Source organism: Hypomesus nipponensis, chromosome 14 (assembly GCF_054491055.1).
Source record: "Hypomesus nipponensis isolate SF chromosome 14, ASM5449105v1, whole genome shotgun sequence".
Lineage (NCBI taxonomy): Eukaryota > Metazoa > Chordata > Actinopteri > Osmeriformes > Osmeridae > Hypomesus > Hypomesus nipponensis.
Genome location: NC_140374.1, coordinates 22,245,001 through 22,257,500, shown reverse-complemented (window position 1 = coordinate 22,257,500; position 12,500 = coordinate 22,245,001). Strand labels below are relative to the sequence as shown.

Genomic DNA, 12,500 nt, shown 5'->3' with positions numbered 1-12,500 from the left:
CATCTCTCTTTCTCTCTCTCTCTCTCTCTCTCTCTCTCTCTCTCTCTCTCTCTCAATCTTTCTATTCTCTCTCACGCACACACGCACGCACGCAGCACTGAGGGGCAGGGTTACAGACTGATTCCCTCTCATGTCGAGGACAGCAGCCCTTCACTCATCTCCCCCTGCCAAACGGTAGACAAATCAGCCTCTTGTCGTGCGAACACCCCCATCCATCTCCACAGCCTCTCCTGAAGATGACTCCCTGGAGGAGGAGGATGTCAGCGAGGCCTGCCTCCTGGAGTCAGGGCCATGTGGAGGCAGGACTCCTCCATCTCTGTATCACATCTCTAATACAGTAGGGACAGACAGGGGGTTGTTTACTGGACAGCCAGACAGCGAAGGGGGGTAATGATGAGAAAGTTACACTGTGGAGATTATGGGCCAGGAGGTATTTCCCAACACCATTTCTTTTCGAGACTTAGTTGGTAAATGACCTAATAAGCGTCCTCTCTCTGTCTCAATCTAGTTCTGAGTTGTTACAGGAATTAGAAAACAACCTTGAGTAAATGAATACTGATAAGGTGATCCAACGCCACCATTGATTCTCCGTTTCTATTGTTGCGGCTGGACCCTCAGAGGCAGGGTTAGCATATTGATCAACAGCTGTGTCTCAGTGTGTGTTTTTAACACCCCCCCTCCTTCCCCCCCTTGCCCCTCCCCCTGCCCCTCCCCCTGCGCCTACCCCTTTCTGGTTCCAGATCATTCTGGGGGTGATTCTGCTCTACTACCTGCTGGGGATCAGTGCCCTGATCGGGGCGACGGTCATCGCAGTCTTGGCCCCGGTCCAGTACTTTGTGGCCACCAGACTATCCCAGGCCCAGAAGAGCACTCTGGTGAGACGCAGTGGCAGTCGCTGCTCGTACACCTCAGCTTCCACCACATGGAGGCCTGTGCTTAGCCTTTACATTTAGTCATTTAGCAGACGCTCTTATCCAGAGCGATAAGAGCTCTTGGCCTTTACTTTGTATCCTTTCTCTAATGTGTGTTTGATTTGTTATCTGCAACCCAGGACAGCTACTAATTACTACTAAAACAGGAACCCCCTTTCAGAGGTTTGCTCGTATGACATCTGAAGTGTTACCCCAATCTGTGTGAAGGCTGCAGCCTCAGAGTCCCAGTGTCACTGGAGCAGGCACACCGCCCCGCCATCTTGACAAACACAGTCAGTAAATATTGATTCCTTTTCCTTAGCTGGAGGGAACGAGGTAATGATGGGAATGTAATGAGACTGCTGATTCTCTGCAGATTTTTCACACACTAACACACACACATCCATGTTTGTATGCGTGCACTCACACACATACACACACACACACATACACACACACCTACACACAAGCATTCTGGAAAGCTGGACAAAACATTATTTGTTTCCATAATAAGCTTTTATCCAAACAAAAACTTGATTCGGTCCCAATCTGTCTAGTCCCGTTCCTTTATTGGCCCTCGTCCGGGAATTTCCATTCATAAAGCCTGTTGAACACAGACAAAGAGAAATCTAGCCAGGTATAATTATCTGAGGCTGTTTCCATGGGGCAGATGTGACTAAGACCACTCAAGTCAGCACACTCCTACTGGGGTCAATCCTGAGGCCCTTATAATTGGACACCATAATGATGTCCTCTTGTTGTAGCCATCAATGTTGCTCTCCTCTGAGGCTGGAGGCTCTCTTGCAGCTGGTAACCCCCCAGCGCTCCTCTCTCTGCGTGCAGGAGTACTCCAGCGAACGTCTGAAAAAGACCAATGAGCTGCTGAGAGGCATCAAGCTGCTGAAGCTGTACGCCTGGGAGAACATCTTCTGCCGCAGTGTGGAGGACACCCGACACAAGGAGCTCACCAGCCTCAAGAACTTTGCTTTCTACACCTCCATATCCAGTATGGCTCCTTCCTGTTTCACTACACCTCCATATCCAGTATGGCTCCTTCCTGTTTCACTACACCTCCATATCCAGTATGGCTCCTTCCTGTTTCACTACACCTCCATATCCAGTATGGCTCCTTCCTGTTTCACTACACCTCCATATCCAGTATGGCTCCTTCCTGTTTCACTACACCTCCATATCCAGTATGGCTCCTTCCTGTTTCACTACACCTCCATATCCAGTATGGCTCCTTCCTGTTTCACTACACCTCCATATCCAGTATGGCTCCTTCCTGTTTCACTACACCTCCATATCCAGTATGGCTCCTTCCTGTTTCACTACACCTCCATATCCAGTATGGCTCCTTCCTGTTTCACTACACCTCCATATCCAGTATGGCTCCTTCCTGTTTCACTACACCTCCATATCCAGTATGGCTCCTTCCTGTTTCACTACACCTCCATATCCAGTATGGCTCCTTCCTGTTTCACTACACCTCCATATCCAGTATGGCTCCTTCCTGTTTCACTACACCTCCATATCCAGTATGGCTCCTTCCTGTTTCACTACACCTCCATATCCAGTATGGCTCCTTCCTGTTTCAAGTTGGTTCAGACAGGAAGCCCAAGGTTGTTGGCTTAAATATCTAATAACCAATTACAGATTGTTCTTCTTGGGCAGCATGTGTACTGACTTTATATTGACACCAGAGGCAGACATCTGTGATGTTCATCACCCCCCTTTACAGATGGGGGGGGGGGGTGTAGTGGATGCTTCTGTCCCAGTATCACAGAAGTTTCTAGTATTTGAGTTACAGTTGGAATAGAGAACACAACAACCCGATTTAACATGTTATATTTTTAGCGCTGTGCTGTGATAGTCCTGTTGGATAAAGGGCTTGAAGACTGTGCATGGACAGCTGTGTGGATAAGCTCCAGGTCAGAGATGATGGGATGAATGATGTCCCCAGGCCACAGAATCTGGGTAACATAGCGACCTGATGGCTGTAGTTCAGTCCTTGAGAGCAAACGCTTCAAGACGTTCTATGAAGCGAGGACTGAGATAGTACTGTACTATGCTGCCAGCACGTATCAAGAGGAGCAAAACATCCTTCTATCAGAAACACAACCAATGTTGTTTTGCTTTTTTAATGACCTGAGCATATGGTATTGTCTCCCCTGTCTCTACTGTGTATTTACATTGTGTGTGTTCTCTCCCCATTTTAGTATTCATGAATGCGGCCATACCTATTGCAGCAGTACTGACAGTGAGTTTCACATTCAACAAGCAAGGCAGTGCTATACCTGTTTCCCTGCATGATTCAGTGAAGAGCAACATATTTCAACCACCACTCCTCCATGCTGGCTGTTATTCTTGGGGTACTCAGTTGAATCCCTTTCGAAGCCTTAAACAGTGCTGTTCTTATAAAGTGTTTAACATAGTATAATAACATCAACCAAGTTGTGTTTTTCTTCAGGAAGTGCTTCAGGATGGGCTCTCCTCATTCTTGCTCCTGTGTCCCTGCAGACGTTCGTGGTGCATGTCCACATCTCAGAGAAGGAGGAGCAGGATCTCTCCCCCGCCGTGGCCTTCGCCTCCCTGTCCCTGTTCCACATCCTGGTCACCCCTCTCTTCCTGCTCTCCAGTGTGGTGCGCTCCACTGTCAAGGCCCTGGTCAGGTCAGGAACTACAACTCCAGGAACTACAACTTCCACACTGCACTGCTACAGAGACACATTCATTGCAAGGGGTCTGAATAGTGGATGAATGTCAGACTGAATTACATCAGATCAATTTTCATTAAGGTTTCCAGTTCCCATCAAGTTAGCTTATCTCTGGTTCTTTTGTTGAAGGCCTCACCATGTTCCAGGTACCTTATTGATTCTCAGTAAAAAACGATTGGTTGAGCCTCCACTTTAATTTGGCTAATGGTCGTCAATCCTGGTTCTTAAGGATTGAATGTTCTAGAATAGGGTTCTCCAATCCTGGTCCTCAAGGGCCGCTGACCTGCATGTTTAAGATGTTTCCCTGCTCCATCACACCTGGGTCAGTCATTCCAGCTCAGAAAAAGCCTGATAACGAGCATTCACTCGAGTCTGGTGTGTTGGAGCAGGAAAACATGTTAAACATGCAGGACAGGGGCCCTGGAGGTGCAGGGTTGAGAACCACTGAGCCATGTAACCAACCTGTCATGGAACCCTCACCCACACAGGCACTTATGGCACAGGTCAGTCGAAGGGCACCATCATTTATAGCTATTTACCACTTCAGCTGATTTTAGGACCAGATTAAGGAGTCTACCCTCATTAGAAAGTACACCTAAGTTCTCTTTACCAAGTCTCGACAAATTTGTTGCGCATGACTTGAGTTTGACTTTAACACTTCCTCTACCATCCACTTCACAGTGGAACTTTATCTTTATCAACCCATCTTACTTTCATTTTTGATGTTAAAAACACACCTCTGACCCTGACCCAGGCCTGTCAGGTCCAACACACATGCCCCCCCACTCTCTTCTGTTGAGACATGGCGAGAATTAGGAGAGAGACAGAGACAAATCTACTCAGTTATAATCTCTACTAAACTGACTGTCCAATTTGGACTCAGTACATAGATGACACATCATTTAGAAGCCTGGGGTGTACCAGGGATGTTATGTCGACATAACTCTGGTAGGCACATGGATCCAGTGTAAACACCTTAGATCCATATGACTCATACTTGACAAAACGTTCCTTTGGGCGTTTACTGAATTGGCTGAATTTGGGGTCATTTCTTGTCATTGCTCTCCAGTGTTCAGAAGCTGGGTGAGTTCTTCTCCAGCGATGAGATCGGAGAAGAACAGGAACCCAGAGCAGCAACGCCCTCAGGTCACCCAAACCACAGCAAGTACCAGGCTGTGGTAAGTACACACACACACACACAAACAGACACACACACACACACACACACACACTGTGTTGTGTGTAAGAGGGTGCCTCATGGGGCACCAAACTGCTCCCTGGCAACAGCAGTGTTTGTACAAGGTGGTCGTTGTGTGCATGAGTCAGAAGTGCCCCAAATGAAATGAAAATGAACCCCAGTATGGACAACATACAACATACACACAACCTGGGTTTATAACCCTCTCTTTTCTACGCTTCTTTCTGTGTTCTGGCCACTTCCCTTCACTTGACATGATGTCCTATTCATTCAATGTGTCATATCCTCTGCTTGACACACCCACTCGTTCACAAATACACACATATACACACAAATACACACATATACACACAAATACACACCCTCACCCCTGAATCCTTACTATTACGGCTCACATTACCACTAACACAACCCCTCCCCCACCTCTGAATCCAACCCTGCTACCCCCAACACCACCACTCCATCCCAACCCCCCATCACACCTCTGTATCTGTGGTGTCCATTCCGTAGTTGTCCTCTAAGCCTTGCCCTCCCCCCTCCCTGCTACCCTCCCAGCCCCTGAAGGTGGTGAACAGGAAGAGAATCCCCAGGGACGACTGGAGCCACCACGGCTGCCAGAGGGAGGGGGGAGGGGGCTGCGCTCCCCCACAGGACGGAGACCAGGACCTCTGCATCAAGGTTTAACACCAGGGGGGAGGGAGGGGGAGAGGGAGGGGGGAGGGAGGGGGCAGGGAGGGGGAGAGGGAGGGGGAGGGGGAGGGAGGGGTCGAGGGAGGGGGAGAGGGAGGGGGGAGAGGGAGGGGGAGAGGAAGGGAGGAGAGGGAGGGGGAGAGGGAGGGGGAGAGGGAGGGGGAGGGAGGGAGGAGAACAGATCAACTAATAGAGGGTTTTATCGTTATATATTTACATTTAGTCATTTAGCAGACGCTCTTACAGTAAGTACAGGGACATTCCCCCCGAGGCAAGTAGGGTGAAGTGCCTTGGCCAAGGACACAACATCATTTAGCACGGCCAGGAATTGAACTGGCAACCGTCTGATTGGTAGCCCGATTCCCTAACCTCTCAGCCTTCTGACCCCTGAATGTCTGAGTGTATGAATGTCTTTACCTGCCTGCCTGCCTGCCAGCTTTTCTGTCTGTCTCCAGATCACCAGTGGATATTTTACCTGGACTGATGGGCTAGCTACACTGTCAAACGTTGACATAAAGATTCCTTTTGGTGAGGCTCTCTTCTACAATAGGAGAAATGCTTAATCAGTGTTTCTTGTTTGTTATTATTCGTCTATGTTCTCCTGTATACAAGGTCTCTGTGTTCATAATACCATCTACAACTAGTTTCTGTGGTCCTTGGTCTCTCTCCTGTGTGTCCCAGGTCAGCTGACTATGATCGTGGGCCAGGTGGGTTGTGGGAAGTCGTCTCTGTTGCTAGCGGCGCTGGGAGAGATGCAGAGGGTCTCAGGGACTGTCACGTGGAACAGGTAACACACACACCCAATGGAACACACACACACCCAATGGAGCACACACACACGCACGACAGCTTACACACACCTGAGACAACACACACACACACACCTAAGACACCACACACACACACACCTAAGACACCACACACACACACACACACACACACACATAAAACAGCTCACAGACACCCCAGGGCGTTATGTTGCCTGACACACACCCTGCTACAACACCCCCCCAACACCAACACCTCCCATGCCCCCCCCCCCCCGCTCCCTCACCCATCCAACACTCATGAGAGGGCCGTCCTCACGAGAGGGCCGTCCTCACGAGAAGGCCGTCCTCACGAGAGGGCCGTCCTCACGAGAGGGCCGTCCTCACGAGAAGGCCGTCCTCACGAGAAGGCCGTCCTCGCAGGGCAATAGGTTCAAAACGACGTGCTCCACTTCCATTCTATACTCAGCAGTGTGTAAATCTCTGCTGCAAATCCTCCTAATTGGTGTGTCACTGAAGGCGGGTGCGTTTGTTTTATATTCTGGGGCGGGGATAAACACCTTACAGCTGACAAGGCAATGCTATTAACATCGATAGTGATTGATATTTCCTACTTGCTCTGAGGCTACAAGTGTAATGGGATTTTCTGAAGTAATTTGAGTCTGTAGAAGACTTTCTGTTTTACACAAATCACTCAAACAGCAATATAGATAGAGATACTGAAGGAAATGAGTTTTTGGCAGCAGCTTGGAGATGTTGGCTGCTTGATATATATGGAAGCAAATCTGTGACATAATGAGAAAGACGTCCTCCCCACGTCTTCTCTCATCTAGAGTTAATGTTTAATGTAGTGATTTGTGTGAAACTGAAAATCTTCCACCGAATTACTTCAGAAAATCCCATCACACTGCCTGAGGGCAGGTAGGAAATATCAATCACTATCGATGTTAATAGCATTGCCTTGTTAATTCTTCCAGAGATACACTCATCCAGCCAAGATGCTCCAGGATGGGCCACTCTCAGTAGACCTGGTACCTGGGGGATGGTCATTGGACGCCACAAATTGTTCTGAAATGTGACGGGTGGAGATTGTTGTCTGTCTCCACTAGAATGGTGTTACTGTCTGATCAGTGACTATCAGGTTACAGGTTTGTCAGTATTGGACAACCAGTTGATTGGAAAAAGAGTTAAAGTAAACAACAAGACAGATGAGCAGTTTAGACACGGAGGAGGAAGTCTCCCTGAGGCAGGAAGGAAGTCTCCCTGAGGCAGGAAGGAAGTCTCCCTGAGGCAGGAAGGAAGTCTCCCTGAGGCAGGAAGGGCACAGGAGGAGAGCTCAGACAGAACAGACGACCAACAGGTGTTTGTTATTCAGTCAGGCAGATTTCAATGTAACAAATTAAACATGGGAACATTTTCTTCAAGACATTTTCTTCCAATACATTTTCCTCACAAGTTAAATTTCCATTCCTATGTGGTTTAAGGGGGTGTTAGGGTTAGAATTATATTTAGGGTTGGGGTAATGAGTTAGGAATAGTTTTGGGTTTAGGGTTTGGAGCTAGGGTTAGATTTAGCTTAAGGATAAGGGCTCACGGAAAACAGGACATTGAATGGGACTGAACGGGGAGTCCCATGTTAGCTGTGCAGCTTGTGTATGTGTGTGTGTGTGTGGGTGTGTGTGTGTATGTGTGTGTGTGTTAGCTTGTGAATGTGAGTCAACCGTCTCTTAATACAGTCAGCGCCTGATTTACAGAGGCGACATGCCACTGTGGAACATCCCCTGTCCTCTGGTCCCCTCCTGCTCCTCTCGCCCCCCCCCCCCCCACACCTCAGCCGTCACTGGGATGTCACCCTCAACATCCAGCCGTGTCACAGCACATGCACTAAGTTGTTAAGATAGCTTTGAAGTTCATGTATTTGAGCAGACATTCATGAGATAGTCATGTGTGGATTCTTTGTCATCACAGGACTATTCACGGCTGGCATAGCTCACAATAGAGAGAGTAGAACACAAAGGTGTTTGTGTGTTGAATATTTAGTGCTGTAGAGTACTGTATGTCACAGCCATAATAGGACTTCACTATAACATTTAACATACACTTAACCACTGACAGGAGTAGGTCTTGGAGAATCTCGTAGGCTTGTTGATGTGATGCTTGTTATGGTTGAGGCATACAGAGACGGTGTTTTATCACACTGGGTCATCAGGAAAGACACACACCATTAACTCTCTCCTCCATCTCCTGCTCCTCTCACTCCTAATGATCCGCTGAGTCTGTGGGGAACTTGTCTTATCAAACTGAAACTGTTACAAAACATTTGACCCACTTAGAACATACTCAAAACTTTGATGTTAATAGGTAATTATTTATTTCTGGACTTTGTTGACTTTGAAGTTGTTGTTTTTTAATCACTTTTCTATGTGATTCTTTCTTCTACATCTTATCTGACAATTGGTTCCAAAGTTGACCCCTCCTCTCTGATAGTGGTATCTCTCTCATTGAGCCTCTGTGCTCTCTAGCTTTGACGCCCAGGACAACTAAACAAGCCCTGAGGACTGATCACTGGGAGGATGAAGATGAAAGCAGGTTTTCTTGGAGTTGCACTGAAGTCAAATCTTTGGCTCCACCAAAGGCCATTAGCTCACTGGATCATTTTCTCCAGTGACTTTGAAAAGACTGTCGTAACTAACTCTTGTTGTACTTTTGTAGGCTATTTGAAACATGGCTCACTTTGTTGTGCTAGCTGGGGACACAGTATCTGAGATGTCATCTGTAATGAGAGGGGGAGGGGGGGCGCTAATGAGACACTCTGAGCTGTATGCCCAGAGCAGGTCTGTCCTTAGAGCAGGTCCGTCCTCAGAGAGCAGGTCTGTCCTCAGAGAGCAGGTCTGTCCTCAGAGAGCAGGTCTGTTCTCATAGAGCAGGTCTGTCCTCAGAGAACAGGTCTGTCCTCAGAGAGCAGGTCTGTCCTTAGAGCAGGTTTGTCCTCAGAGAGCAGGTCTGTCCTTAGAGTAGGTCTGTCCTCATAGAGCAGGTCTGTCCTTAGAGCAGGTCTGTCCTTAGAGCAGGTCTGTCCTCAGAGAGCAGGTCTGTCCTTAGAGCAGGTCTGTCCTTAGAGCAGGTCTGTCCTCAGAGAGCAGGTCTGTCCTTAGAGCAGGTCTGTCCTTAGAGCAGGTCTGTCCTCAGAGAGCAGGTCTGTCCTTAGAGCAGGTCTGTCCTTAGAGAGCAGGTCTGTCCTTAGAGCAGGTCTGTCCTCAGAGAGCAGGTCTGTCCTCAGAGAGCAGGTCTGTCCTTAGAGCAGGTCTGTCCTCAGAGAGCAGGTCTGTCCTCAGAGAGCAGGTCTGTCCTTAGAGCAGGTCTGTCCTCAGAGAGCAGGTCTGTCCTCAGAGAGCAGGTCTGTCCTTAGAGAGCAGGTCTGTCCTCATAGAGCAGGTCTGTCCTTAGAGCAGGTCTGTCCTCAGAGAGCAGGTCTGTCCTTAGAGCAGGTCTGTCCTCAGAGAGCAGGTCTGTCCTTAGAGCAGGTCTGTCCTCAGAGAGCAGGTCTGTCCTTAGAGCAGGTCTGTCCTCAGAGAGCAGGTCTGTCCTTAGAGCAGGTCTGTCCTTAGAGCAGGTCTGTCCTTAGAGAGCAGGTCTGTCCTTAGAGCAGGTCTGTCCTCAGAGACCCCAAACCTAATTGTAGGTGTGACCAGGGGTCTGAAATACCCTAATGTATTGATCCAGTACAGCACATAATCCTAAATAGACAATGTTTGTGTTGTTTCTACTGCGTGTGTTTGTTTTGAATAAGCCTGCAACCTTGAAACACAAATAGTTGGGAATGTGTGTTTTGTTCAAGCAAACAATATAACTTGAAGACTGGCGGTAACATTCTATTGTTTATTCTTTGTTTCTCTGTATAGCCTGCCCATCCTGGACACTGAAGGAGATGAGAGGTGAGTATGTGCTGGAGCCATGGATACCTTATAGAAACATCCCAGTGACCACAGAGATAAGCTGAAGAGATGTTCCTGCCCCCCAACACCCCATCCACACATGCGCACAGAGCCTCACATACTCACTGAGGTCTAAATTAAGTACACAGTCTATCCTTGACCTTGTCACGTGGATGGAGGGGACGTGTATACGCACCTAACTGGAGTTCACCAACACAACAGGCCATCAATCACCATGAGTGTTTTTCACCGCTAGTTCTTCACATCACATGCGCACACACAGTCGCGCCCACACATAGACACAATACAAATGGTTTTGTATCTATTCTTTCCAGTCTCCCTCCTATCTGACCATGTCTGCTAACCCTACTCAGAATGCTAAGCCCTATGAAAAGCTGGACACGTGTGTGTGTGTGTGTGTATGTGTGTACGCGCATGTGTGTATGTATATGTGTGTGTGTGCATGCATGTGTGCATGTACCCTTCAACAGTAACCTGGAAACCTGAATCAGCTGTAATCCTCAAGCAGGGCTGTTAAGAGAAATGATTTAAAGGGACGTGCTCTTTCAAGCCTGTCCCATAAGATTAGCCCTTGACTTACTGTTCAATACATGCTTTTATCAATAAACAAATGCAAAAAGGACATATAATTAATCCTCCTTCACTGCCAAATAATTGATGAGTCTCGGTTTAACAACTCAGTCAGCCATCTGCAGAGGGAACTCTGTTCAGATACGTGAGGTCAATTCTCTCCAATCGAACAATCAAATCAGCCTCGGTCAGTCACCTCACAGCTCTCCTCACCTCAGGCCCAGTAGATCAGAGAGTTGGCAGCATCGCGGCCCCATCTTATCCTCTGGTGACTACGCACCTATCCAGTCCCTAATGATCTGTAATGCAGATGGCATCCAGCAGTATTCAGACAGTAATGTGATAGGGTGTGTGCGTCATGTTATCATCAGTGGAACTCAGAGTGATGACTTCATATGTGAGGCATGTCTCTGATGTCTCTGGCCCCAGCACAGAGACGTGCACACACACCACTCTAATCGGTTGGGTCCGAGGCTGGCATCATCGAGGGTGTGCTGGATGTGGTCTGGGGACAGCCAGCGCGTCATCGAGGGTGTGCTGGATGTGGTCTGGGAACAGCCAGCTGATCAAGGGAGGGGTGGCCCTCTCTCGAGATCACTTCTAAAACATTCCTCATGCTGTAGAAAAAATACTACCCAAATGACTAAGCACTTGTTCCAAAAAAGGACTAACAAACAATGTAAAAATAAGTAATGAAATAAGAATAAAATAACATAGTATAATGCTAAATCATATTCATCTTGTCATCCTTTGGTCAACAAAAACATTTCCACTTTTCCGGTGTGATGATTGACAGTCTGTGTGGTCTCCTATGTATGTGTGATGATTGACAGTCTGTGTGGTCTCCTATGTATGTGTGATGATTGACAGTCTGTGTGGTCTCCTATGTATGTGTGATGACCCACCATGAAACACAGTGTCTGTGTGTGTGTGTGTGTGTGTGTGTGTGTGCGTGCGTGTGTGTGTGTGTGTGCGTGCGTGTGTGTGCGTGCGTGTGTCTCTGCAGCCCCACAGACAAGGACGCAGCAGGAGAAGGAGATATCAGGTGAGCACACACCCCACAACGTCGCCCGCCAGATGGTTGCCGTACTGATAGTAACTTCATTGTTATCTTCAGAAGAGAATTAAACCGGTGTGTTAGTTCACTGCCGAGAAAATACCCTTAGAGAACATGATGATGAGGACCATGACTGTGCTTCTGCAATGCTTGTGAACAATGGAGGATATTAGCTGCTAATCAAACTCACCTCGTTTCACGACCCCAGAGTTCAGTGTGAACTGAGCGTAGGAGATTTGTGCTACGGTAGATTCTGTGTTCTTTTCATCCAGTGTTGTTTATTTGACTTCACAATTTGGTGGAGATGTTAACAACGTGTTTCTCGGGTAGGAAGAGAGATGCCGTGGCCTACGCTTCCCAGAAGCCTTGGCTGCTCAACGCCACCCTGATGGAGAATATCACCTTCGAGATGCCAATGATCAAACCCAGGTCAGTGCCGACACACAGGTCAGGTCAGAGGTCAGGTCAGAGGTCAGAGACGTGGTCTAGTCCAGGTCAGAGGTCAGAGGTTAGAACCAGAGTATTACGGCTGTGTCTCAGGGTGTGGAGAGGGTCATCTAATAATCGCAAGGTTGGCAGTTGGATCCCCGACTCCTCGAAGGCCATATATCCTCCAGCCAGACTCTGACAGGGCG

At 48.1% G+C, this 12,500-nt stretch overlaps 1 protein-coding gene across 1 annotated transcript in view; it reads left to right on the top strand.

Moving 5' to 3' along the window:
• Window positions 1-12,500, top strand: part of abcc8 (ATP-binding cassette, sub-family C (CFTR/MRP), member 8) — a 40,146-nt gene that overhangs the window by 13,017 nt on the left and 14,629 nt on the right. The window contains exons 9-19 of the mRNA XM_084671249.1: window positions 741-875; window positions 1,755-1,917; window positions 3,131-3,171; window positions 3,432-3,583; window positions 4,698-4,806; window positions 5,382-5,504; window positions 5,972-6,044; window positions 6,198-6,303; window positions 10,185-10,217; window positions 11,815-11,853; window positions 12,196-12,294. Coding sequence (XP_084527375.1) covers window positions 741-875; window positions 1,755-1,917; window positions 3,131-3,171; window positions 3,432-3,583; window positions 4,698-4,806; window positions 5,382-5,504; window positions 5,972-6,044; window positions 6,198-6,303; window positions 10,185-10,217; window positions 11,815-11,853; window positions 12,196-12,294 — 1,073 coding nt within the window. The remainder of the gene's footprint in view (window positions 1-740; window positions 876-1,754; window positions 1,918-3,130; window positions 3,172-3,431; window positions 3,584-4,697; window positions 4,807-5,381; window positions 5,505-5,971; window positions 6,045-6,197; window positions 6,304-10,184; window positions 10,218-11,814; window positions 11,854-12,195; window positions 12,295-12,500) is intronic.